Source organism: Mycteria americana, chromosome 1 (assembly GCF_035582795.1).
Source record: "Mycteria americana isolate JAX WOST 10 ecotype Jacksonville Zoo and Gardens chromosome 1, USCA_MyAme_1.0, whole genome shotgun sequence".
NCBI lineage: Eukaryota > Metazoa > Chordata > Aves > Ciconiiformes > Ciconiidae > Mycteria > Mycteria americana.
Window position 1 is genome coordinate 67,677,460 of NC_134365.1, and position 24,327 is coordinate 67,701,786.

At 43.9% G+C, this 24,327-nt stretch overlaps 1 protein-coding gene across 3 annotated transcripts in view; it reads left to right on the plus strand.

Annotated features, from left to right (window-relative positions):
- Window positions 1-24,327, plus strand: part of DENND5B (DENN domain containing 5B) — a 119,174-nt gene that overhangs the window by 31,908 nt on the left and 62,939 nt on the right. Inside the window, exons 2-3 of one of the 3 annotated variants that reach the window (XM_075503900.1) lie at window positions 17,150-17,215; window positions 23,890-23,999. In XM_075503900.1, coding sequence (XP_075360015.1) covers window positions 17,150-17,215; window positions 23,890-23,999 — 176 coding nt within the window. Of the gene's footprint in view, window positions 1-17,149; window positions 17,216-19,761; window positions 19,779-23,889; window positions 24,000-24,327 lie in introns of those variants that run through there. The other 2 variants (XM_075503915.1, XM_075503909.1) reach the window with 2 other exon arrangements.

The window sequence follows — 24,327 nt, forward strand, 5'->3', positions numbered from 1 at the left end:
AAGGCACTACCTTTTTAGCCAAGGTGCTACAGTTGTCCTAGAACTTGGGTGCCATACCTGAGTGGGGAGGAGGGACATCTTTTTCAAAATTAGTAGGATGCAAGAAAATAGATTGACTGAGCTTCATGTTTGACTGGCTATGTTTGGTTAGTTTATGTGAAACAGAAGTTATGCAGCCTCTAATAAACTAAGAGAGGTTAATTTGATGCATTTCCTTTCACTCTTTCAAAGACACAATTTCCTTTCCCCTACCTCAGCCCTCCTTCCGGTGGTCTTGAACGGAACAAACTGAAGAGATGAATTTTTTCTTCCCCTGCTCTTTCTACTGTTTAAGAACATATGGGAGCCAGATCCTGTTAACCTGTTAACAGGCAAAAAGATTTTTTTTAATGGACTTTATAATTAAGATGGCATATTGCTCTGTTGGAGTGTTGTAGGTGGCATAAGTAGTAAGCCTAAAATAAGGAGTATCTTTCTTTAGTTGCCTTTAGTTGCTGGGATCTCCTCTGTTCCCTAGACACATCACTAGGGAGATACCACCCAGAGTCTTCTCTGCAGCTGTCTGGGTGCCAGTCCCTGCTCTCACACTGCTACTTAAGGGCTGGTTAGGAGGATCCCCATGCACGTGAAGCTGGGCAGGGAGCAGACCCCAGGATTATTCATGCACTGACTGAAAATCCGGACCACTGGGTTACGTTTGAGATCCTTCTTGCATATCTCCTTCCAACGTATTAATGGTGCACTTTTTTTTTTTTTTTGGTGCAGTAAGCCATTTTTGGTTGATATCATCTCTTCTGAGAGGTGGGAGAGGGAAATTTAGACCCAGTCTCTCCCCACTTCAGCAAGCAAAAAAACCCCCAAACTGAACAAATCTTTCATGCCTGAAGGCAAGCGTTCTACCTCTGCCCTGGTTTCATCTGGGATAGAGTTAATTTTCTTCCTAGTAGCTGGTACAGTGCTGTGTTTTGGATTTAGGATGAGAATAATGTTGATAACACACTGATGTTTTAGTTGTTGCTGAGCAGTGCTTCTACTAAGTCAAGAACTTTTCAGCTTCCCATGCTCTGGAAGGGGGCACAGCCAGGACAGCTGACCCAAACTGGCCAGGGCTATTCCATACCATAGGATGTCATGCTCAGTATATAACCTGGGGGGAGGTGGCTGGGGTGCAGTGGTCGCTGTTCGGGGACGGGCTGCGCATCGGTCAGCGAGTGTGAGCAATTGCATTGTGCATCACTTGTTTTGTATATTCTATTATTGTTGTCATTAATTATTTTCTCTTCCTCTGCTGTCCTATTAAACTGTCTTTAGCTCAACCCATGGGTTTTACTTTTTTTCTGATTCTCTCCCCCATCCCACTGGGGGCGGGGGTGTGGGAGGGTGAGCGAGCGGCTGTGAGTTGGCAACTGGGCTTAAACCACAACAACCTCTTATGCCATGCTAAAGCAGACCCCAGCTGTTCCCTTAGAAAGAGGCTATAGCTGCGTTTTGTGAGGATACTATGCTTGTAAAACTCTTGAAGCTTGCTTGCTGGATCAGGCTATGCAGGGACTGGAAACGGGGCAAAGTGGTGCCTGAACTGTAGCTGACGTGGGCAGGAGCTGTGTCTCCGGCAGCTGAGGGAGGAAACATGATGGGAAGGAGCATCCCGCAGAGCCGGAGGTGCCCAAGGAATTTTCAGGCCAAAGGAGGAGTTACTTAACGAATCCATAAACCCCCAATCAGTGAGCAGCCAACCCTGCAAGTGCCAGAAGCCAGACTTTTCATATTTATAGAAGGAAAATCCTATTGTGCTGTATCCACTTTTGGATATGAGTTTAAAATTTTTCAGAGACCAGAGAGCTCAGCAGTATTACTTTTCTCTTAAATTCATTTTGTAAGAGCCTAAGTAATACCTTCAGCCTTGCCGAAGAGAAGTTGGTGAAAGCAGTTCACGTGCAAGTGTTGCCTCTGTGCACGTGCTGCCTCTGGGAAGGTAATAACTCTGAATTATGGAATGATGGATTCTGTAATTCATGTCAAGAGATCTGTGCGTCATTCTGCAAACTGAGGTGATGCTTCAGATCAAATCAATAGATCACTCCTGAGCAGGAAACCTTCCACACAGGATACCCTCTGCATTTTAAAAACAAGCATCATGGCTAATACTGGTATTCAGGTACTTACTGACAGCATGCTGATAAGGGCATCTTATTTTAGAAACTTTGGTAGCTTTGTAGGTGCTCTTTAGAGCATCTTTGAGGTTGATGAGTATCTTTTACGTGTGGAGGGCCGGGCCATGGTAGCCCAAGGTACTCCCCAGGGAGGGGAACAAGGCAGCGCGTGCTGAAGCGATGGCGGAAACGTCCCTGCAGACTACACCAACAAGCGAAAGGCCTACCCTTACCTCTTGCTGTTCAGGCAGCTCCCGCTGCTGAATAGCTACACATAACGCAGTTTTAGCCAAACCAGAGAACCAGAGAAGATATAAACACCTTGTCAAAAAATAACTTGGTTGTTTCTCTTCAGACCGAATCTTTCGCGACTCTTCCTTCTTTCTCTGTTTCCCAGTCTCGAAACCAAGAGCAGCAATCATCTAAATGATTCTTTACTTATCCTGCTTCTCACAATCTTGCTGCGTCCTAATTTTAGTTACGTTCTGTGGCCCGAACAGTATATTACCAGTCTTAATGGTTTTGCACCTAAAGACCATCTGTCCTTAAATATATACCAGAATGACTTTAGAAAGCACGTCCTTTGGCAACAGTCTGGAGATGCCTGTCTGCTTGATAAGCTTTATAGTGCTGCCCCATACCATACTACAAAGCATCTTAAGTTAGCTGGATAAATGCAGATTGATTCCAGTCTTTCAGCATAGGAGAAAATCAGAACAGGAGGAAAAAGTGGCAGTGGGAACAGGGCTTGCTGCTGCCTTAAGGGCACTGGGGAGATGGTGGACTTGCAAAGCCTGGAGGAAAAAAGCTAGGGAAAAAAGCTAGAAAAAAGCTAGGAAAAAGCCTGGAGCTGGAGGAAAAAGAGATGGGGAAAAATATGCTCCAAGTAAAGTACGCACTGACTGTCTCTCTGGCTCTGAAAAAAACCTGAGAGCATTCTGCTTGTAATCTTCCTCCGCCAAATCCTTTCTCTTTAAAACTCTAGCTCGTACCTAGGCTGGGGGGGTGGTGGGGGTGTTTCACTTTACACAAAGCCTGTGCTTCCCCCGTGGCTTATTTGAGGCCAAGAGACGGAGCCTGACCAAGTCGCGCTTTCAGAGCAGGTTGGCATCGCTGGCTTTTAGGATTTGCTCTGTCCTTCTGTCTCACGCTGGGCTAATTTAGCCTCATCTTGGTAAACAAGAAAAGGGTCCTTATTCAACAGATTTGAGCTGGAGTGACTGCAGCTGTCGTCTGGCCTGTGTGCAAACCGATTTTGTTCATTCCCTCGCCTGGCAGGAAGCCTGCACCAGAATTGTGTCGGGACTAATCAGCATTAAACCGATGTCAGGAGGGCTGCGGCAGGCTGCCCTGCAGCAAGGCGAGAGCAACAAGGCTGTTCAGGAGGGATTAGCCTAAGTCCTGCCCGGGATGCAGCTGTGCAAGGAGAAGCACCGAAACTGTACGGAGTATTTTTCTTGGGCCTTGTTGTTGTGAAAGTCCCTAGCCAACTGCCAAAAAAAGTGGCTTCACAGGGAGAAATCGGCGTGATTTGCTGTATGTGTCCATAAATATGAAAGCCAGGAGAAGGTGCAGTGTCCACGGAGCTGTAATATCCAGGAGATAGAGGTGGTGCCTTGGAGCATGCTGGGCTTTCTTCTGGAGAGGCAAGGCGAGGGGGAATGAGTAAGTTCAGCGTGCGGTCTCCAGCCAAAAGACGATGCTAGTGGTGCTGCTGCTAGTCGTATGTTATACAGTAATAGATGTGTTAGTACTAAACAATATGAAGGCTCGGAGGTGGAAATATTTCTGAGAGAAGACCTGAGGCTTGGCAAGGGATGATTCACAGCTCTGATGCCTCACAGGCTCCGTTTCCCTGCCTGGTATTTACACTGCAGGTTCAAGAGTGCCTCCTGGTTTGCACTGAAAGCATTAAATCAGAGAGATCCCAACCTACACTTTTTGCTCCAAAGATGTTGAAATGTTGACGAGTTACTTTGCTCTCTGCTCCCAACAGCTATTGAATTGTCTTTGCAGTTTTTAATCTTGAAATGTATTTTTCTCTCACTCCTGAGCACCATGATTTAGCTTTGAAGTCAGCCCTGCTTTGGACCAGATGACCTCCAGAGGTCCTTTCCGACCTGATTATTCTGATCCCCTCAATCGTGATCCCCTGCTTTCACAGGTACATGTTTTGGATGGTCCTACACCTAAAATTCTCCAGCTTCCTCTCCGACTCTGTTAGGGGTCCGTCTGTTTGTGTATCATCTGCTCAGCATTAATCATCCCTTCTCTGACTGTAGCTGTAACAGTTCATTGTATAACCACATAAAATGGATACGCTCTTGTATTATCCACAGTGGGCACACCCAATGCTCTCAATGCCTTTTTGTCCTCCTAAACTTCCAGGTAAATCTGCATCTGCCTAAATTTACATGCCAAAACTGTTTCCTAGTACAAAGCTAAGCCCAAATGAACTTTTGAACCATGGCCTTGCCACATGTTAAGCATGTTTTCGTTGTTCAGGAAGCTCATTTAGGGGGAGCAAGCAGACCTTCTGGTCTAAGATGCCCCAATTAATTATAAGCTATGCAACATATAAGCTATTATAAGCTATGCAACATTTCCTTATCCTTTGATATTCCTAAGGAAAAATCATTAACAAACCTGTCTGAGATAAGTGAACAGACATCCAGGAACAGAGCAGCTTTCTGAGCGCTCTCATCGCTGGAAAAATCCATCAGGGATCAGTGAAGAAGGAACCAAAGTCCCCAGCTTTTCTCTACTCATACGTGAGATAGCCGGAGTCTTACCAAGATCCCCACCAGAGCCGCTTTGGGCGTGAGGGTGTGACAAGATACAGCGCTGTGTTACCAAAGCTCGTGTAAAGCCTGAAGACCCTCTCTGCCAAGGTCTCCTTGGGCGGTGTCTGACGGCATGGAGCATTTGATGGGTGTGAGGTTATTAATTAGGCAGAAGAGTATCAGCTACCAGCAGTGCTTTCTGAAACACTGCTTTCCTAAAGGGAGGTGAAATGGTTTGGGAGATAATCTTAAGCAGAAGTAAAAGGTTAAAAAAAACAAGCGAACAAAAAATACCCTAATTTTTTGAAAACTTGGTTTCCAGCTAGGCACCAACAGAAATGCATGGGCTTTCAAAGGAGCCTCCAATGCACATCCTTGGATAGTCGCTGAAATGGTTGGTCCCTACATGTGTTGTGTAAAATATAGATGAACCTCTCCAACTTTGGTATCTCTGTTTTGGTTTTTTTGTTTGGTGGTTTGTTTTTTTTTTGTGGTGGTGGTGGTGTTTTGGGTTTTTTTTTGCCAGTCCTGGGTGAGAAGCCTGGCTGGTGTGGGAGCTCTGCCCCCACTGCACGGGGAGGGCTGGGGAGGATCTGGTCCCTCATGGCTCTTGCCTCCCACACTGCAGGGCAAACAGGACCGTGCCACAACTCCTCTCAGGTTTCTCCTTTTCCTTTTTCCTAGTCATCTCCTAGCAGCATCTTACCTGCCATGTTCCTGCTAACGATATGTCTCATTCTTTCCCTGACAGAAATGATTGAAAATAGCTGCTTAAAAGAGGGAGGGCCAGTAACAGAAACTAGATTTGCTGTAACCCAACCCCCCTTTTATCTTCTATCCTTAAAGACTGGTATTTTTTCCTAAACAAATTACTGCTTTTTCAGAGTCTCTCTATTAGTCTCTGGACCTTCAAAAGCGACTTTCCCAAATGCAGTGTTACACTTGGATTCTGAGGGCCTATTTTTCATGCTTAATCATATGCAGCGTGCTCTGCTGACAGCCAGTGGCTTCAGGCTGTTACTCTGAAATTGCCACCTCTTGCCATTTCTAATGCAAGAGGTTGTTCTTTTTAATTCAAGGCATTTGACAAGTTTGAGCCCCCTCCCTGTGGGAGCACAGATGGCAGCTAAAGGGATGCTGGAACGATTTCACTCCTACCTTGGTGATGACAAACCGGGTTTCAGGAGAGAGCGTCGACACACTGTCTCTGCAAATCTGTTTGAACAGATCCTGTGTCCCTGACAAACATGGAAGGGGTTTGATGCTCCCTGGGATGGCTAGTGCTGTGGTCTGAGGTCCTACCTGCTTACCCATGCTCTCCTCATTATGTCCAGGGCTCCCCTCCTGTCCAGATCGCAGTTTCTTGATTTCTAATGCTCTTATGGAGCTTGCACGTGTAATGTTAAACCAATCTCCTCTTAGTTTTGTGGGGGTTTGGTTTTCTCTCTTCCCTCTCCCCCGCCCCTTGTACAAAACTCCAAATGTCATGATTTGCCTACTAAAAGGGGATTTTTGCATTTGGTGACCTTTTTGAAATTTGAAAAAAGGGAGAGGAAACAATAGGTAGCATTTTTAAGACAGGAAAAGGTCTACCTTATAGACCAGAGAGGCACCTCGATGTTCTAGATAGAGTTGAGGCTGCAAGGGAAACGCTAGATGAAACGAGGCTGAAATCCTGTTGAGCCTGTCTGCATGACGTCCCAGCAGGAAACCCCCTTTTTCATGGTGCAGGTTACCCCGCAGCAACTCCTGAGCTGGTCCTGGAGGGGCTGAAGCAGCCTGCAGTGCATTGCTGCCTCTTCTGCCTCAGGGCACCCTGTGAGAAGCACAGAGCTGCTCCGGTTGTCAGGGAATTAATTATTCATCTTCGAGGAGAACGGCTCTTCAGGAAAATTCAACCTGCTGCAGCTCCTTTCTCCATCTTAAGGACCATGTGTGGGTTTCAAGTCTTGTATGTGTACAGCTTGCATAGGCCAGGGGTTTAAAGAAAGGGGCAGCTTGGACTTGAAATGTCCAGAGGCGCAGCAGCTTCCAAATTCGTGATCTGACTTGGCAGTTTTGCTTTCTGAATAATATTGGGGAAAAAAAGCTGTGGTCAAAAACTTTTCTTCTGCTTAAAATTATAAAATATAAAGAAAAAAATACACACACATGCACATTTATGCTTCTTGCTGTAGCGCACAACTATTGTATCGCCCAGCTTTCCTGCACTCTTCGTGAGCTAGATGGGCTGGTGCTTAGAAGTTCCTTTTGTGGACGTGCAGCTTGTTTTTTCAGTTTTTGAGGCATTGTGGTTTTTTTTGGACTTCGAATGTATTCCCTTGCTCTGGGGAGCAGTGCCAGCGTGTCCAGTCCTCATTCCTCCTGTTCTCCTTCACCTACTGTTTCCTCCTACACCTACACCTTCACCTACTATTTCCTCCTACAGTTTTTGTACAGATGTGATGAACTGGACAGAAAGACGAAGCCAGCTGGGGGGTGGAAAGCAGCGCTTTCCCCTCTGCTCTTCATCCCTCCATCCCTCCCCCAGGTACCCTTCAGCCGGCTCAGCTCACCCATTGGAAACGCCTGAGCTGGTGAACCAAAAGCTTGGATGCGGGGCTGGGAACAAGGAGAGGTGAGAAGAGGAGCCGGGAGCTGCTCGCAGTGCCTGAAGCATCGCTGCCGCTGTTGGGTGCTTGCGGCTTGGCTAGCACCTGCCCCGGGGGCTGCCAGCCTGCGGCTCGCCAAAGGCCATGCGGCAGATGAGTAGCAACGACCAAGTTACAACCTGGGAATTGTGTGGGGCTGAGGTGACACCGGCTTGATGTTAAGAAATAATTGAAATAATTCACTGCAGCTTTTTTCTAGTGTAGTCACTGAGGTTAAAGGAACTTACGCAATTTTATCTCCCCCCCCGCCCCAGCCCTTTTTGTGCTAATTGCAGGTGTAGATTGTTCTTAGAAGCCACTGCAGGAGTTTTCTGTTGGGTACCTTTGCAAAACTTCATGTTACTTTGTGACTGGAACACACTTCTGCTGTAGCATAGGATACCATCTTTCTCAAAAGAGCACAATTTGCAAAATATTAAGTAAAACAAAGGTTAGGGAAAGGGAAAAGCTGACCTTCCGTCAGGACAGAACATGTATTGAAATAAGTGCTTTTGCTTCTACAGGTTGACACAAGGTTGTGATTAAATGCATTTTCAAAGCAAAAACTAAAAAGGCTTAGGAAACATAAGTTATTTTAGACAATGTTGATTGCATGGCTTCTTCGACATGCCCTGACAGTTCAGGGAGATGAAGCAATGTTGTCGTTTGCCTAAGAAAGTGCAAACCTCTGTCAGAGTCCACCTGGATGACTATTGCAGAGTCATGTGAGTCTGTGTGTTATCATTTGGGTTGGGCAACCGCACTTTGATCTAAACTGGGGAAGGAGCTGTACCCATACAGGGCTGGGGTTTTGCTGCCATTAAGTCAGCTGCTCAAGATCTACCCCTGCAGACTGCATCAAAATCCATCGTCTCTTTAGACGTGGAAGAAGTGACGGAGAGATGGGAAGGTGATGTGGGATAGTGCCGTTGCAGGATCGTTACAAGGGCATCCTCCACCCTCACGGCAAGGTGGAAAATGTTGCTGACCTGAAGGGGACGGGGCTCAGTGCTAACCTGCAACCTAAACCAGCTGCTTTGGGAAGCAGCGGTGTAAGAAAAAGAGCAGGAAAGGTGAGGGAGATACCTGGATAAACACACCAAAGAGTTCAGATCTTTGGGATAGGTGGCAAAAGGATGTTTCTTTGGGAAAGAATTAATTTGGGAAGGGGTTAACCAGAAGCACCACCAGAACTGGTACTGCACTAATTTTATAGCTAACTTAAAATACCTGGTTCCGCAGGCTGTGTCTAAATTGATGCTCTGATGCTACAAAATACAGATTCAGGTTGAAGTTTCATATTTCTGTATTAAATAAGTCACGTTCAGGCTGTTGTATTGGTATAAACACAGAATAAACCTTGCTGAATTCAAAGCCTGGGGTGGAGTCCTACTTTAACAAGCAGCCTTCTTCAGAGGCAAAAGGAGTGTATTTTTGAAGCTTTGTTGTTTTGGCTTATAAATAAGCTTAGCCAGAAGTTTGAATGTTGTGTAATTCTTTCATGACCCTTGAATTTGCAGCTGTAGGATGTATGTGAGTGCTCAGATTCCTTTAATCTAGTGTACATACATACTCTTTTTGATTTCAAAGGGGAATTCTGTTCCCCACATGCACCGCCTGTTCTTGTGACGACTTGGAGACCAGTCCTGTTGGACTGATTCTCTGGATATGTGTGAAACCCTTGAAATATTCATTATAGTCTTTGGTAGTCTGATATTAGTGAATCATCTTAGAGTTCTTTACAAGAAGGTATTTTTTTCAGCCTGATAATAAAACTGCAGGCTTTAGTTAAGCAAATATCCAGTAATGCTTGTGCTCAGCTACCCTCTGTATAGCTTATTGCTAACAGCTGTGTAACTGCTGAGATCTGCATAATTTGTTGTCACAAATATTTATAGTTTTGGTCTTTCCTCTTGTGTGTGCTTCCTATGTAAGTATCCAAAAAAAATTTGCTTCAATCCAACGCACACAGACCTGTTAACCTTTGCATTGAGGAGGTACCCATCAGGGATGCTCTCGGTGTATTTGCGCGTTACAGAATAAATCACCAGAAACCTGTCAAAGCCTGAAGAGATATGCCAGTGCCTGCATCTCTTTAATCTGGCATGTGTCTGTCCTGTCTGATTTGAGATGGGAATTCTAATCCCGTGGGAGCGATGCAGGAACTCCTGACGCTGCTGCAGTGCTGTGAGGAATTAGGAGCCAGCTGGTGTCCAGGTTTGAGGACCGGCTCTATTGTTGCTGGGGACGTTTTGTGGAGCTGGGGAGAGCCCCAGGTGCAGGGGGCAGCTTCTGAATCTGTAACGGAGCGTTCCTGCCAGTCCCCTCTCTTTGGGAGAGAGGGAGCGTGCACATGTATGTGGTTGTGAATACATTATACATGTGCTTTCTCTTACATAGAATAATGCTCTTTAGTTGGTAGGCTTATGTTTTACAGGGAATGTGAATGGGGACTATTGAAACCCATCCTTATGCACCATAAACGACTCTCTCCTGTCTTGATTTGAAGGAATAACAACTTCTTTCTCCATGCAAAATGATTATGCTCTTGTTTCCTGTAATTGGATGCTCAGATTTAGCTGTCCCACATTGTCACACCAAGACACCATCGTTTTCAGAGTCACGTTGCTATACCCTTATATTTTGTTAATTCTGTTTCCTTTTGCATGCACTTCCCTGTATTTATTACACCTTCCAGACCTTAGTACACTCAGAGACCATAGGCACTGAAGCATGTTCAGCTGTGATGCAGTCCGTGCCTAATCCAGCCTTGATCTGCTCAGTATGATATACTCTGCTTCTAATGTATGCTGGAACAGTTACTGAGGTCTCCAGAACAGCACGGTCTCCAGAATGGCTTGCTCCATTACATGCAGCGTTCTGTTTAACTCCTCAAAATTCCCCTTTATGCGAAAGGAAAATGTAAAATATCATAACATAACTCCTGTTGGCTTTGCTTGACATGTGTGTAATGGCCAGGAGGGCTCTTGTGTCTGTTTGGGGTGGCTCTAAATGGTTTGTTTTGGAATTAGCCTCTCTGTAGTCGGTGACAGCTCACGCTTATTTAAAAACGAGAGCAGCAATTACGTGCCTCCTACCTATGTATTCTTAATGTGCCAATCAACCTGGGATCCAGGCACTAAAAGATTAGTGGATTAGTGGTAAAGAGGAAACATTTGCTTAAATGCCAGGTAATTTTAGGGTTATTTAGATCTCTGTTATCTGCTGCTTCCATCTCTGCAGGGCACTAAAACAGCAGGCAAAATATGCACTTGGGGTGAAAGTGGACTTCAGTTTCTTACTCACCTTCTTGTGCATCTCTCCAGCTCCTCTTTCAGAGTCCCACCAGCTCTTTTCAACCCTGTTTCAGGCCAGGAAATGTGCCCTGTTCCCTTGTGTGACTTTCCACGGTCTTTTCACCTTTAGGGTCTAAAAACATCCCCAAAATGTTTATTGTTTTTACGTGGGTATCTACTGTTTTACAGAGGGCTTTTTACTGGAGTGGCTGTTGAAATTTGAGGGGAGAGGGAGTAAGACACTGGTTTTCATTGCTGGGCTTTGGCAAAGGAGATACTTTTAAGATACGGAGCCCTTTGCACTGCCCCTTTTTGCCTGTTTTGTGCGACTTTACCTGTGTTCTTTAAGAGATCTTGTTGAAGACAGTAGAAGGTATATCCTGGGGTTTAAGTCTGGGTTGTTGGGAGAGCAGGCAACCCCAAAATACACCAGAGATTAAATTTGATAGAAGCCTTCAAGTGGTGTTTTTGGGGTGCACGAAGGTTAGGAATGCACCTGCAGAATCGCCTCCCTTTCCAGACTTCTGTGGGAATGAGTGGGACAAGGGAAGAAAGGGTCTGAGGCGCAGGGGTATTTGCAAGCTGAACCCAGAGACAATTATTTTTCTGGCCTTGTCAATGGAGATCCACCTTTACAAAGATGCTTTGGCACCCAATACTTCCCGAGGCATTAAGGGAAGCCAAAGGATTTCGTTTCTAGGCTCCCCTTTGTAGGGATCTGAACTAAATCTTGAGGCATGGTAGAAACACTGCTGTGCTTTCAGTTTCCCATCTGGAGTCTCGTTTGGATCCAGAAGTTAGTATTGGTCCACATCTTTGGATTTGAATCCTAACACTTTGCTGTGGCGTGGTGATTGAGTCCTAGTTTCAGCTTTCTCTATTTTCAGTAGACTTGGAAACGGGGCCACAAAATGGTCAGCAGGGATAAAGCATAAATCTGGTTGTTTATGCTTTGTCTGAAACATATAGAGCTCTGCTGCAATGAAAAAAACTAAAGCTGTATCTAACTAGTCACGGTTTACTTAAGGTTTATGTAAGCATAGAGAATATTTTTCATGTGGCTTAGATGTGCAATTACTGTGCACTGATAGCTTCTTAATGATCCCTTGTGTAAACTCACTAGCAGCAGCCTGATCTTCAAACAGTTTCTAAATGCAGGTGGTGTTGAAAAAGACATGTAGGTTCTTGCAAAGATGTTCATAGCAGAAGAGGTATTTTAACTGAATAGTTATAAGAACTGATCTTTCTTTCAATATGATGATACTTTTGCCTCTTAACAATGTCCTAACATTTTTAGTTGACAAAACTCCATTGTTGTTTTTTCAAGATCTAACAAGAACTGCATCATCCAGCATGTTGTATAAACGTCGTGTTCCTTTGGGGGCAGGTTTGCCCATAGTAGAAGCATTTTCAGCAATATGCTAATCTCAGATTATTGTAGTACACCTGGGTTGAAGCATCTGAGAGCAATCTCCAAACTGAAATGGTTTCTCGGGTAGCTCTTAAGTGGAAGTATTGGCTCTAAGGACCGATACGGCTGCGTGGGCAGCGGATCCTCATCTGCCCGCATCTTCATTCCTGCTCACCACTATTCTCCATCCGGGAGCTCTGGTAACTTCAAACCTTGCCTGCGGGTGCTTGTGACTTTTCAGTGTGTGGAAAGTTTTTGTCTTTTCTTTTTCTAAAAGGATTCAGTTGTTGAAAACTGGCGGAAGACAGGCTCTTGGAGACTTTCATAAGGACAATTAATTGTTGGCAGCAGCTTAAACAGCAGTTTCTCAAAAACCCCTAAACAAAATCAGTTTGTGCTACACAAGGCAGTGTTTCTACTTCATGCTGATGAAAGAGCTTTTCTGACTACAAGAAGCAAAGTTCTTTCTTTGCTGGACCCCCTTCCCATCAAAACCACCTATAACTAAGTTTTCATAAAGCTTAGCAGCTGCAGCTTTGACAGGTGAGCGTTGCCTTGCTGTCACTCTTTGCTTGTAAAGGGTATGCAAAAAAAGTAACTCAATACAGTGAGGAGCTAATTCTGGGTCCACCCTCTCTAAATCCACCTCTTGCCCCACTGATAAAAGCGGTTGTCTAAACCTTGCAGGTGTGGGCTGGCTCTTCAGGGAGCGTGAAGAGGCTGTCCCTGCCCAGGGTGTTTTAAGTTGTCAGTTTGAGTGCCACTGTTGGGTTGTGGATTGTGCTGTTTGAAGAAGAAAAATCTTCTTCAGAAAGTGGGAATAGCTTCCTTCTGGAGAGTGCTGATGGATGTAGGAGACCGAGCTTCGCAGGCTGGCTTCTGCACAGCCAATAAAAAAACAACAACGAGTCCTTTGGATCCTCTTGGTGGCTCAGCACATCAAGGGACAAGCTCTTGAGGACATCAGAAAGCAAGGGCTTCCTTTAAACCAGAAAAGTCTATTGCCCAGCGTAACAGTGCTAAGTCCAGGGAACAGAGGCCTCAAGCTTATGCGAGACGGGCAAAAAGAAGTCGCCAAAAAGCGAGCTCCCGAATCGGGCATAGCTGATGATTTGAGCTGCAGGACCAGCATCTTCGTGTTCTGTTTATGTCAAAGTTGATTAGTGCTGAAAATGGTCCAGGCCAAATTAAGCGTCTTTCTTCTCTTGTAGTGATTCGCAAACCGAGATTAATTATGGTGTCAGAAGGTGTTATCAGTGAATTTATTCACACTCTGCTGTTGTGTAAACGCAGCTTTGGTGAAACTGCTTCTAACTTCAAGTAACAAAACACCTGAAACTTGCTATCCCGATGAGTCAAGGGGGACTAATATTGGTGCATGATATTATGTGCATTGCGGAGTGGTTTAAAAAAAAATCTATCTTAATACAGCCCTGTTTAAAAGATAACTGAATGTACTGTAATTACAAAAATAAAGAATGAAAAGAAAGCTGCTTGTTCTTGTACTAAAAAAGCCCCAAAGCAAAATTTACTGAAAAATTCCCCTTTCTTTCCTGCATTCTTGCACACAAACCTAAACAGTAAAGATACAGGGATTTTTAGGATGACAAATTCTGGTTGTTTGTGGTTTGTTTGGTTTTTTTCCCCCTTTTCTCATCTCCAGAAATACCAACTGTAATAAAGCAGATCTTAAGACAAGACTCTTGTGCTACCTCTGTCCCAGGGGAGTAGAGGACAAAACCTGCTTTAAGATGCATTTGAATTGAAAATTGTGTTTGTGTGTTTCCAAAACCAGTCTGAGGATGCGGCATCATGTTTTAGCACAGAAATCGGGTACATTTGAACTTGATCCTGCCCCTGTAAATGAGTAGAAAGCACAAGTGTGAACGGAGTCCTGTGCAAAAGGCGTGACTGGATACCTCATTCTGCATTCAGTCCACGGAGGGAGGCGAACATGTGAAACGGGTGTTGCACTGAGCAGAAAGCCGTCCAAACTTCACAGGGGATGTGATGGCATCTGAAAATGCTTTTTCTTCCTTGGTGGTTCAGCCCAAGCCTGCAGGCAGGTGCCTCTTGCTCCAAAGCCAGGGACCCCCGCGCCGTACGGGCTTTGGCGTCCTGCTGTGTTTAAGGACCTGAGCTGGTGTCTCGCTCTTACTTGAACAGTTTTTGCTCTGCCATCGTTAATGTTGTTCTGGGAACTGAGAGATGGATTTCAGACCCTTTGGTTTCTTATGGTTACATATATTACTCACTTGCTGTGTAACTAACCAAAAGGTTACCAGGCAATTTAATAATGACACATGAAACTTAAATTTCAATGAGCTTCTAATTATTGCTTGGATTGTTTTCTCTATTAGTAAAAATGCTCATTCATTCTATATCAAGCATTCAAGATGAACAGCAGATTTGAATATAAAAATGCAATAAAAAAGAAAATATGCCACTTGCTGTGTATAAAGAGGATAGACCAAGGATCTCCGGGGCACGCTCTCCGCATACCGCCCAGCAGTGGATCAGGAGCCCGTGCTTGGAAAGGCAGCGTGGCAGCACGAACGGAACGAGTGAATTCCACACACCTTGATTTCTAGAGAAAATAAGGCCTGAGGTGTAAATAATGCCTTATATTTATAAGTATAGGTCCAGTTTTATACCTGCTCCACTGTTTCCTCCTAATCCGTTCCAGCCCCCGGGGACAGAGCTCAGGGTAATCGTGTAGGAGCACTGTGCCTCCAGTACCTGTTTATTAAACTCCCCCCACCCTACTGCAAAAAATCACCCAAACTGACATAATTTAAGCCATGACTTTTTGGATTTGACAAGTTTATGATGCAATTTTATGTAAAAGGGATGGTGTGATTCATACTTGTTTGCTAGTGTAGTGGGATGTCTGTGGTCTGTTGGCAGCTGGGACTGGGGCTATTTTAAGAAGCTGACAGTGTTGGTGCTGTATAATGTTACCCTGTAGGCAGAGAGTAAGTATTTTAATCAAGGTCAGAAGGAAGGGATGATGGCAAACTGAACTGCTCGTGTTGGTTTTTAGCCTTTTTCTCTTTTATTTAGACTTGTGCAATAACTCTTAGGGGAACAAATCTCCTTTTTAAAAGGATTGTTGAAATACTGAGCCTTTTCTAAGTGGAATTAGTTTGTGGCAATGGTCGCATTGTGTTTGTGTAAAGAATTGGGCTGTAGAACAGTGTGTGTAGCTCTGTATTTATGTCGCTGTTGCCAATGATCTTCTGCGATTTGACTTCTTGCGCAGGAGTTTACGTAACTTCTGTTTCTTAGCCATATGATTGATGATGATAAACGGTCAAAATACTGAAACGGGTAGCAAAACCAGAACCTGTCCTGGCGCGTCAGGCTACGCACCCCTTCACGAGCTGTTGTGTCTTTCCTTTTTGCTCTTCCTATTGCAGAGGTGGTGGCTAAGTCTGTAGCAGCTCGGTGCCAAATGCCCTTTGAATGATAGTGTCGGAAAGGACTTCTGGGGAGAGCTGTGAGGGCAGCCTGGCAGGGAGGCTTGCAAAGCCACTGTGGGTATGGGGCAGTCGCCAGCTTTAGCTCGTGGCTGTTAACCGGGAGAGTTTGGAGTCCTGATTGCGGCAGAGGTTGTGGTCTTCTGGACCAAGATATTAAAGGAATGCTCTGACAATGTGTGCCCAGAAAAGCAGTAGGGAATTCTTTGGTTTGTTTCCTTTAATTTAAATATTTATGCAATTTTTTAGTTCAAACAGCTCAGAAGTAGGATGAAATTGCTTAAGACACTTGGAGTGGAAAAACATTGTCCTGCAGACTTGAATATGGCTTACCTACAGGTGCCTCCTAAAGAAACGAGAAAATTATCCTAAAATACAAATTCAAATCTAAAAATCTTTATTGAAAGAGCTCCTGTGCCCTCTGCCGAGGGTTGCCTTGCCAGGAAATACAGCCTCAGCAGAATTATCTGGGTCCTCTGAACTGGCGCCTGGATTAACAGCTCAAGTAGGAGGTCGTGGTGGAAATACTCTGAATTTGCACCTAGAAACTGAGTGACCAGAGAGGTCAATGATGTTGCAGTTTTAATATACACTCTGGGTTCATAACAATAGATTTAACTTGAGGAGGATTGCATAATGCCTTTGCATAGCGTACGAATGGGACTTTTGTGACGAAGGAATGCCATGGTGCTTGTGAAAGCATTTTTGTTTTTCTGCAGGAGATGAGCAAACCAGTTGGAAGAAACCTCAGTTAGATGTGCCAGCAGGAAGCTCTTCCATTACCTGTGCCTATTGGGGTAGCTGTTACTGGAAGAGATTGAAGTTGTTCATCCAAGTTATAAACATAGCTTATTTATTCAAATCTTTGTCTAAAAACACCCTGTTATGAGACAGAAATGATGAACAGAGCTATTGGGTAACTTTAGAAAGTCCTGAAAATGGCATGCAGTACAGCATTGAAGGTGTACGAACACAGCTAACAGCATTATGCTAAAGAAAACCTCTTGGGTTTAGTTCAACAGTTAAAGAACTGGTGGGTTTTCCCCCTGAGTTTCACAGGCTCCGGAACGGCTCAATATATGAACAAAGCTGTCTTTCATAATAGGGAAGCTGTACAGCAGCATGCTGTTTGAAGTACTGAGAATTTAATCTTGTTACTAATTTTGACAACTATTTCTACAATGTCTGTCAATGTGTTCAACACCTTTGTAGTAATACAGTCGCAGAGGGTTTTATTTATCGCATGGATTTACCCTTTGGCAGTAGTGGGGGGAAGAGAGGTTGCAAGGGGGAGTGTTTAATGTCTGCTTCACATTTTTCCCTTCCCCAGTACATTTGTATATCTTTTCATTTTGTTCATACTTGCTTTTTTTATCTCTGTTTGTTGTGTTGTGTAGTCTTGTACAAATGGCTAGAAGCAGATCTCCATGGCAAGAGCTCAGATACTGCAGACAAAACCTCAGGTAAAGAGGCATTAAGGACAAAACAATCACCAGGCCCTCTCTCTCTCTTTATTTTCTGTCTTCCAACTCCCCTTGAATCAAATTAAAGGTCAGAGTTTAAAAACAAAACAAAAAATCCTCAACTTTTTCATTCTTTTACCTAATTTAAATCAATATCTGGTAAATGTTAGTCTTTTTCTTGAAGCTCTCTTGGCAGATGTGCTTCCTCTCTCCAACAAAATGCCACTAGTGGCGTCAGGTATATTGGTGAATATACAAATTGCTAGATGCTTGGTAAAGACTGAACAATATCTTGCGTGAGGCCGTATTAGAGCATACCCATCAAGAAATCCGACTGGGCTTAGTTACGTATATTTGTGGACAAAGGGTACAGGAAGGGTCCACCAGTTTCTGCTACAGAGACCCAAAGGTTCGTGGCACCTCAAGGAAGCATGTTTTGCAGTCTAGATTTAAATAGCAATATTAGTGAGGTCGGCACAGACACACCAAAAAAAAAGCCGAATCATGTAGATGTATTGATAGGGTACACAACTCACTATGGCTTCCTGCTTAAATATGATCCATCAATTCCTTTACATGTTGACATGGAAGAGGTAGGTTGGACCCTGCTCACCTCTCCTGCCCCCCAAAAAAGCCACCACCATCTTACAGACAGACAACTCAGATTTTAAAATATTGGAATGAAGACTGTTTTGTCTGCCTTGTCCCAGTCATCCCTTTCATACCATTTCCCTCCTGTGCTGGAAGATTATGAGAATATGTGGTCAGAAATAATGCCTTTGAGTTAAATGTCCTTGAACACTGGCTCGCCTACCACTGCCACTTTGGTGTCATGGTCAGGCACAGAAGAAAAGCAGCAGAGCACAATTTCTGCGCTACGTAAACTAACCGTCTCCTGAACCTGACAACTGACAGCTTAGTTGCTCCCCAGCCAAGCACTATTATTCCTGTCCCCACGTTGTTTTCTCACTACATTGCTTGCTTCTCTTACAGGGTCATCCAGTTATCCAATGCTTAGCAGTTCTGTCTGCAGGGAAAGAACATAAAGGGATGTGCTGAATACTTTTAATTAGAAATAGCTATCAAAGAGGTTGTCACCGTGAGGTGCAGTACTGTGCACAGTCGTGCTCCCAGTACGTTCCTCTAAAGGAATAAAAGATATTTTTATTTCTGTGGTCACAAGCATTCCTGTCTACGTTCCAGAGCTTGCAAGGACCGATAGATAGCTCGCATTCCCTGGACTAGAGGGTGTGGGTGGAGGATGCCTCTGCCTATTTGGTACATATTTTGGTATGCCTCTGTAGCTGTGACAATTAATTAAAGCAGATCTGCTTAAACCTTAAGATCAATAAATTTTTAAATATGATCACTCATATGAAAGCCACCATGACTGACGTCGTCACAACTGTAGCTGCATTTCCCTAATAATTTGATCCTTCATCCAAAACACAGAAGATGCTTATTTTCTAATTTTGATAAATCTTTTCATTTTGAAATGAAATTAGCACAGTTTTTCTTGATCTTGCACCCATCACGTCACCATTTGCTTTTAATTCAAAACTAAAGATCTCTTTAAGAATGAGTGCCTTTAAGGGAAGGTGCGAGTTGGTTAAAAGTACCATTACATAGGGTGTAGTATCCAATTGAAATGGAGCTTGAATCGGACACATTTTACACAATTTTGAAAAATACTTGAATGATTTTTTTGAAAATGTCTTGAAAGCAAAAGGATTCCATTCAAAACCAAATTTTTAATTTGCCTCTAATAGGCAGCTTACCCTAGGAGACGTGCTGTTTGCATGAACGGGTGCCCCGCATCAAATATGATGTTTCTGTCTGTATTCATAGTACTGTTATCTGGCCATTAATATTTTAGAATACGGATTCAATTCGCATTTGATACTTGCTTCATTTTTAATGTGCCTCCCTAATCCTGTTTTGGAAGCTAGCAAGCAAGCACTTAAATAAGCACACAGTAGATTTAAGGGAAAGTCACTGTTTGCCTAGAATAACAGCTAAATAAATTTTATCTGCCACGTGTGACTCAGCAGTTCAGAACTACCAAGGCTGAGAGTTGATAACATCAGGTACCCCTCAGGCCAGATCCCTTCCCTCATGTTTGCCAAGAAGGTTTTGCTCCCTGTGGTTCTCTTCCAGCTGCTTGTCAGTGTGGAGCTGGGTGTCATGTTCCACGACTCTCTTCTCATTTCGGTGAGAGTCGGGGTGTTTCCTGCTAGTTTGGCCAAACGATGACATTTCACCCTGACATGCGAGCTGCTTTCTGTTGTATCCTTGCACTGTTTCTTTCCTAAATTATGTATCTCCTCTAAAAGCTTACCCTGCCTGGCTTCCTGGGGGCAGCTTTGTATGGAGGGTGCGATGTTGTGTCCTTTCGGGCTAATGACCGACTGATTCACTCCAGTGTGCTTTCTTGGCTCTCCTCTTTTGTCTTGTGATCGCTGTTTGAGAAAATTGTATTTTGTGCGTGTGTGTTTTACCTTTAATTTATTATTTTTTTAAAACCACCGTAGTAAAATACAAACCCTGTAGAGACTCTGCAAAGGTAAGTTATTTGTGCCATTTATTTTCCTGGACAAAATGAATCCATGTTGTCAGCCTACTAGAACATTGTTACTGCTGGGTTTGGAAAGCTGGATTTCTTAAAGTAACGGTTGTAATTCATAAACAATACTTTTTAGACATCTCTGACATCTAAGTGACTGTACAAGTATTTGCAGCAGCATACAAATTATTGGTCATTTCCAAAATCTGTTTGAAACCCTAATTTTTTCACGATTGCTATGGTTTATTGGCAAATACGCCTCCTCCACTGGTTTCAGATGCCACCAGAGTATTGCCCATCAAGATTGGGGGATGGTTTCTAGGGAAAATGAGGCAAAGGATGTTCAATAACAAGAACAGCAAAAAATCAAGGCTTTCCCTGCTCTTATATCCCCGGTGATGTAATTTTTGGTCTAACCTGGAAATAAGTACAGCTTTTATCTGGTGGGGTTAGCAATTGAGGCACCAAACTAAGAGAGGAGGATATTTTTCCTGTGGAGAAGCTTTCCAGGATTACTTCCCAAATCCCTTTGAGCAGTCTGACGTCCTCCCAGCACCTGCCAGCGCCGCTGTAAGACCGGAGGACAGGTTCAATACAAGACGGCACCCGGCACCACGCGGCAGCTGCCCTCTCTGCTCCACCACAAGCTTAGGCTGTGCTACAAAAACCAGCGAGGTAAAGCTGGCGGGTACGCAGTGCTCCGCTACGGGGTACACGTGGAAGTTATTTAGGTGAAAGCCGGGTGGTTTGCTGTCCCACTCCATCTAAGCGCACAGAGCCACGTCCCTTGAGATGCCATGTGTCGTGGGTGTGCTGCAAGCGGGGCTCGCCCGAGCACGTCCAGCATGCAGGGCGAAGCCTGTCCCAATTTCTTTGGTGCCTATAAGTGTTAGAAACAGTAAATGATGTGATTAATATGCATTGCTGCTGGACTCCCGTTTACAGTTGTGTGCTAATACCAGGTGATTAATCAATTTAGTTGTTGACTGCCATCGCTGTGGGCTATTTTTCAAACAAAAGGTGTTTTTACAACACCCACACAACGTAGATGGGAAAACTGGCCCCCAAAGAACCTGCGACTGACTCCACCGGTGAACTGCAGAGGTGATGAGTGCCCCTGAACCACAGAAATTCCCCAGTTAGCATCCATCAGGTTACTTCAGTAACATTTTTTGGTCATGAAAATGGAAACCTTTAAAGAAATTTGGACACTTGCTGTTAGTGGTGGAGAACTTACTGAAGTCATCCAGATGCTCTTCGAACTTTTAGTAGAAGCAACCAAACAAATTTAGCATCGAATATCTGCCCTTCTGCTAATTCACAGTTGTAAGGTGAACTGTCAGATGTGAAGACTGAAGATCTAATTAGGAAATAACCTCATGCATATTTATTTGATTATGCAAGCACATTAATTACTGTTTGATACTAAGAATTAAAAATGTTGCCAAGTATGTTTAAGTGCATACCTGGAGAGGGAATTTTCACTGGCTTTGCTTGTTGGGATTTTTATTTTGTGAGACTTCAGGAATCAGCGGATGACATTGTATCTTTCTCTCCAATGCATTTGCAAAGAACTTCTGGGCCAAAATAAGAAGTTATTCTACCACCATGTTCTGTAATAGAGTAACGGTCTCCATTTTTGTGTACTTCAGCCTGAGCTTTGTAACCGAGCATGGAGAGGATCTTCATAGAGCTTCTGCTCTGGACTGCCATAGCAGCTAGTGGCAAGGCTGGCCCGACTTGGCAGATGTGATGAATTAATCAGCTAAACCCTGACATGTCTTTTAATTTGATCCAGTTTAGCTGATACCTTCAGTTTTCTTTATTTCTATGATGCATACGCTTTTGCTGGATTTCTGGTTTGCCTTGAGCAATTCCAGAAGCAAGCTGGATTCCCCTGCCAGAGCTCCTCACGTCTTACCATTTCTATTTATTCCTCCTCCAGGAAATATGGCTGCAGCGTTGCATCATGTCGGACTTTTTCTCCTCCCAAGCACAAAATATCCTGGTAGAACCTTATTTGCTTTTCTCCCCCATGGTTACCCACCAAAATCAAGTGAGACAGACGTAGTGCTAGAAAAAAAATAATGCTGCAATGTGTTAAAAATAAGCCATTGTATAAAAATGCCCATATCTTTAAAATTTCAGAGATGTCTTGGGAAGGAAAAGATTCTAAACTCATTCTCTGAATGCATTTGAAAGCAAGTGCTGTTGGAAGAGCTGGTCAGCTCTCCTCCACCCGGCTCCCCAGCTCACGCGGTGCAGCAGCTATTACAGCGGGGCAAGGTGCGGTCCCAGCACAGCTGGCTTGCACATCTCGAGGAATTTCCACCTGCCTACACGTGCCCTCGTGGAGGGGAGCTACGGCGTGAGCCTCCGCTTCCCCTTCCCGACCAAGAGGGCGGCTGGCGTTGGTGTGAGAAATGTCTGACCTTCGCCTCCTCTTCCTCCACCTCCCTCCGTTGTGCAAGTGCTGCTGCGATGGCCCTGGCACTGCAGCCCCTGAGAGACAGTGCAGGTTCTGCCCTCTACACTGAAGATGTATTAAGGGTTTCATATAGCAAATGGTTTTCAGTGCTCCTAAAACTTTGCCTGGTTAATTCTTCCCTTGCATATTGTCACTGTGTTTTTCTCCGTTATCTTGTGTTCCCCACGATGACCTGCAGACCCTAAGCTCTGCCAGGCAAAAGCTGAGAAGCTCTGCCTTCAAGTATCAGTCTGTACAGAAATTTCCTTGGATTAATTCACTCTGAGCGAAATGATCGTGCAGACTGCGCTTCGCAAGGAGCAAAGGGCACGTGCCAAATGGCTGTGGCCTCAGAAACCTTCGGGTAACTGCTGACCTATGAATTTTGCACCATCACTCGGAGGCTGCTAGCTGCGCGAAGGTTGAATTGCCACATGTAACTCAGCAAGCACAAATTGTACTCTCGCAGTCCACGTTGTCTTCAGAGAGGGGTTAGTGAGGTTAGCGACTCGTAGTTTAACTTTTCTGCAGGAGCAGTGGATTGCCTTTAGAGCTTGCCAAGTGACTGAATATTTTTTGCATCCGAAATAACCTCTCATTAAAAACATGAATGAAATATTGGTTCTGCCTTTAAGTATAAAGGGAAATAATATTTTTTTAATGAAAAGAAATCCAATTCTATTTCAGTAGCATATTTTTAAAAGTATCTAGGTAACACTAAGAAGTCCAAAAGGGAACTTTTGGGTGCAAAGTAAGTTTTGGTGAAAACCATTTAACGTTGTGAACTTAAGCCTTTCATCCCATTCATCTCTCTCAGGTGAGAAAGGAACTGAACAAGAAAGACCCACCTGTAGTCTTTAAAGCAAGAAGCCTGAGATTAGTAACCTGAGATATCTGAGAAAAGTGTAGTAGACTGTAATATAATTAATAGATTTTAAGAACTTTTCATTTTGATTACTGTTTTGCATACTGTAGACTATCCAATGGTGGAAACTCCATTAACAGTATCACTGTGAAATACACTATTTGTATGCTGATAAATGGATGCATTTCTGCTTGAAGTCTAATTTCAATGTTCCTCTTTGCACTTGCTGGATTCTTTGTGTAGAAGAAGTCTGTCCTTGAAATTTGACGTAGAAAAAAAATATGTTTAATCTTCACACAGGACTTGTGATATAAAAAAGATCTATAATGAATCCTTGAATAATTTATAATAGCTGAGAGGTGCTCGTACTTTTTATTGACCATAAGACAGTTTCTAACAAACCTGAGGGAAAGTGCTCTTTCAGCATCTAAGTCAAGTCATCCCTAGATATTCAAGCTATAGGGGAAGGTGGAGAATTCAGTTGATTGCAGGGTCTTTTTCTATAAAACTCCAGCAGTAATTTTTCTCTTAACAGTAAATTTCCATGCAGTAAATACTAAGCTGGAAGCTGTGTTGCAACTGTAGTAAGGTTTTGTAGGAAGGAGGGTAAGACTGAATGTGCATCTTTTCTGTTTCTCTTTTAAAAGGACTGCCTCTGTTGGGAGTGAAAATGCCCTTCAGATTTCACAAAAAAACCCAAAGTGAAAGCAAGCTGCCCAGGCCAGCTCTCTCTGAAGCTTCACTGCTGTGAGAGTTCATTATTTCTTCATTTATTGCAGGAGAAAATTTTGACCAGAGTCCTTTAAGAAGAACCTTCAAGTCCAAAGTTTTGGCCCATTATCCTCAGAACATCGAGTGGAACCCCTTTGACCAGGATGCCGTCAACATGGTAGGTAGAGAAACTCTCTTCTCAAGCTGTTTCCTGACAACATCAACTCTCATATGGTTCTTGGGTTGTTCACAACCACCCCTTGTGACGGGATGAACAGGCACTTCTGCTGGGACTAAGAGCATCCACTAGGCACGCTGGTTGAAAAGCTGTAGGGGAAGAGATAACGTGAAAATGCAGAATACTTTCAGGCACAAGAAAAGTAAAATGCTGTGTTTCCCTCATTAGTTCTAATTAAATCTACTGTATGATGGAACAAGTCTAAGCACCGGCTCAGTGACTGGGTGAGAAGGGGTGTAGTCACCAGTCACCCAACATGCACATCCGC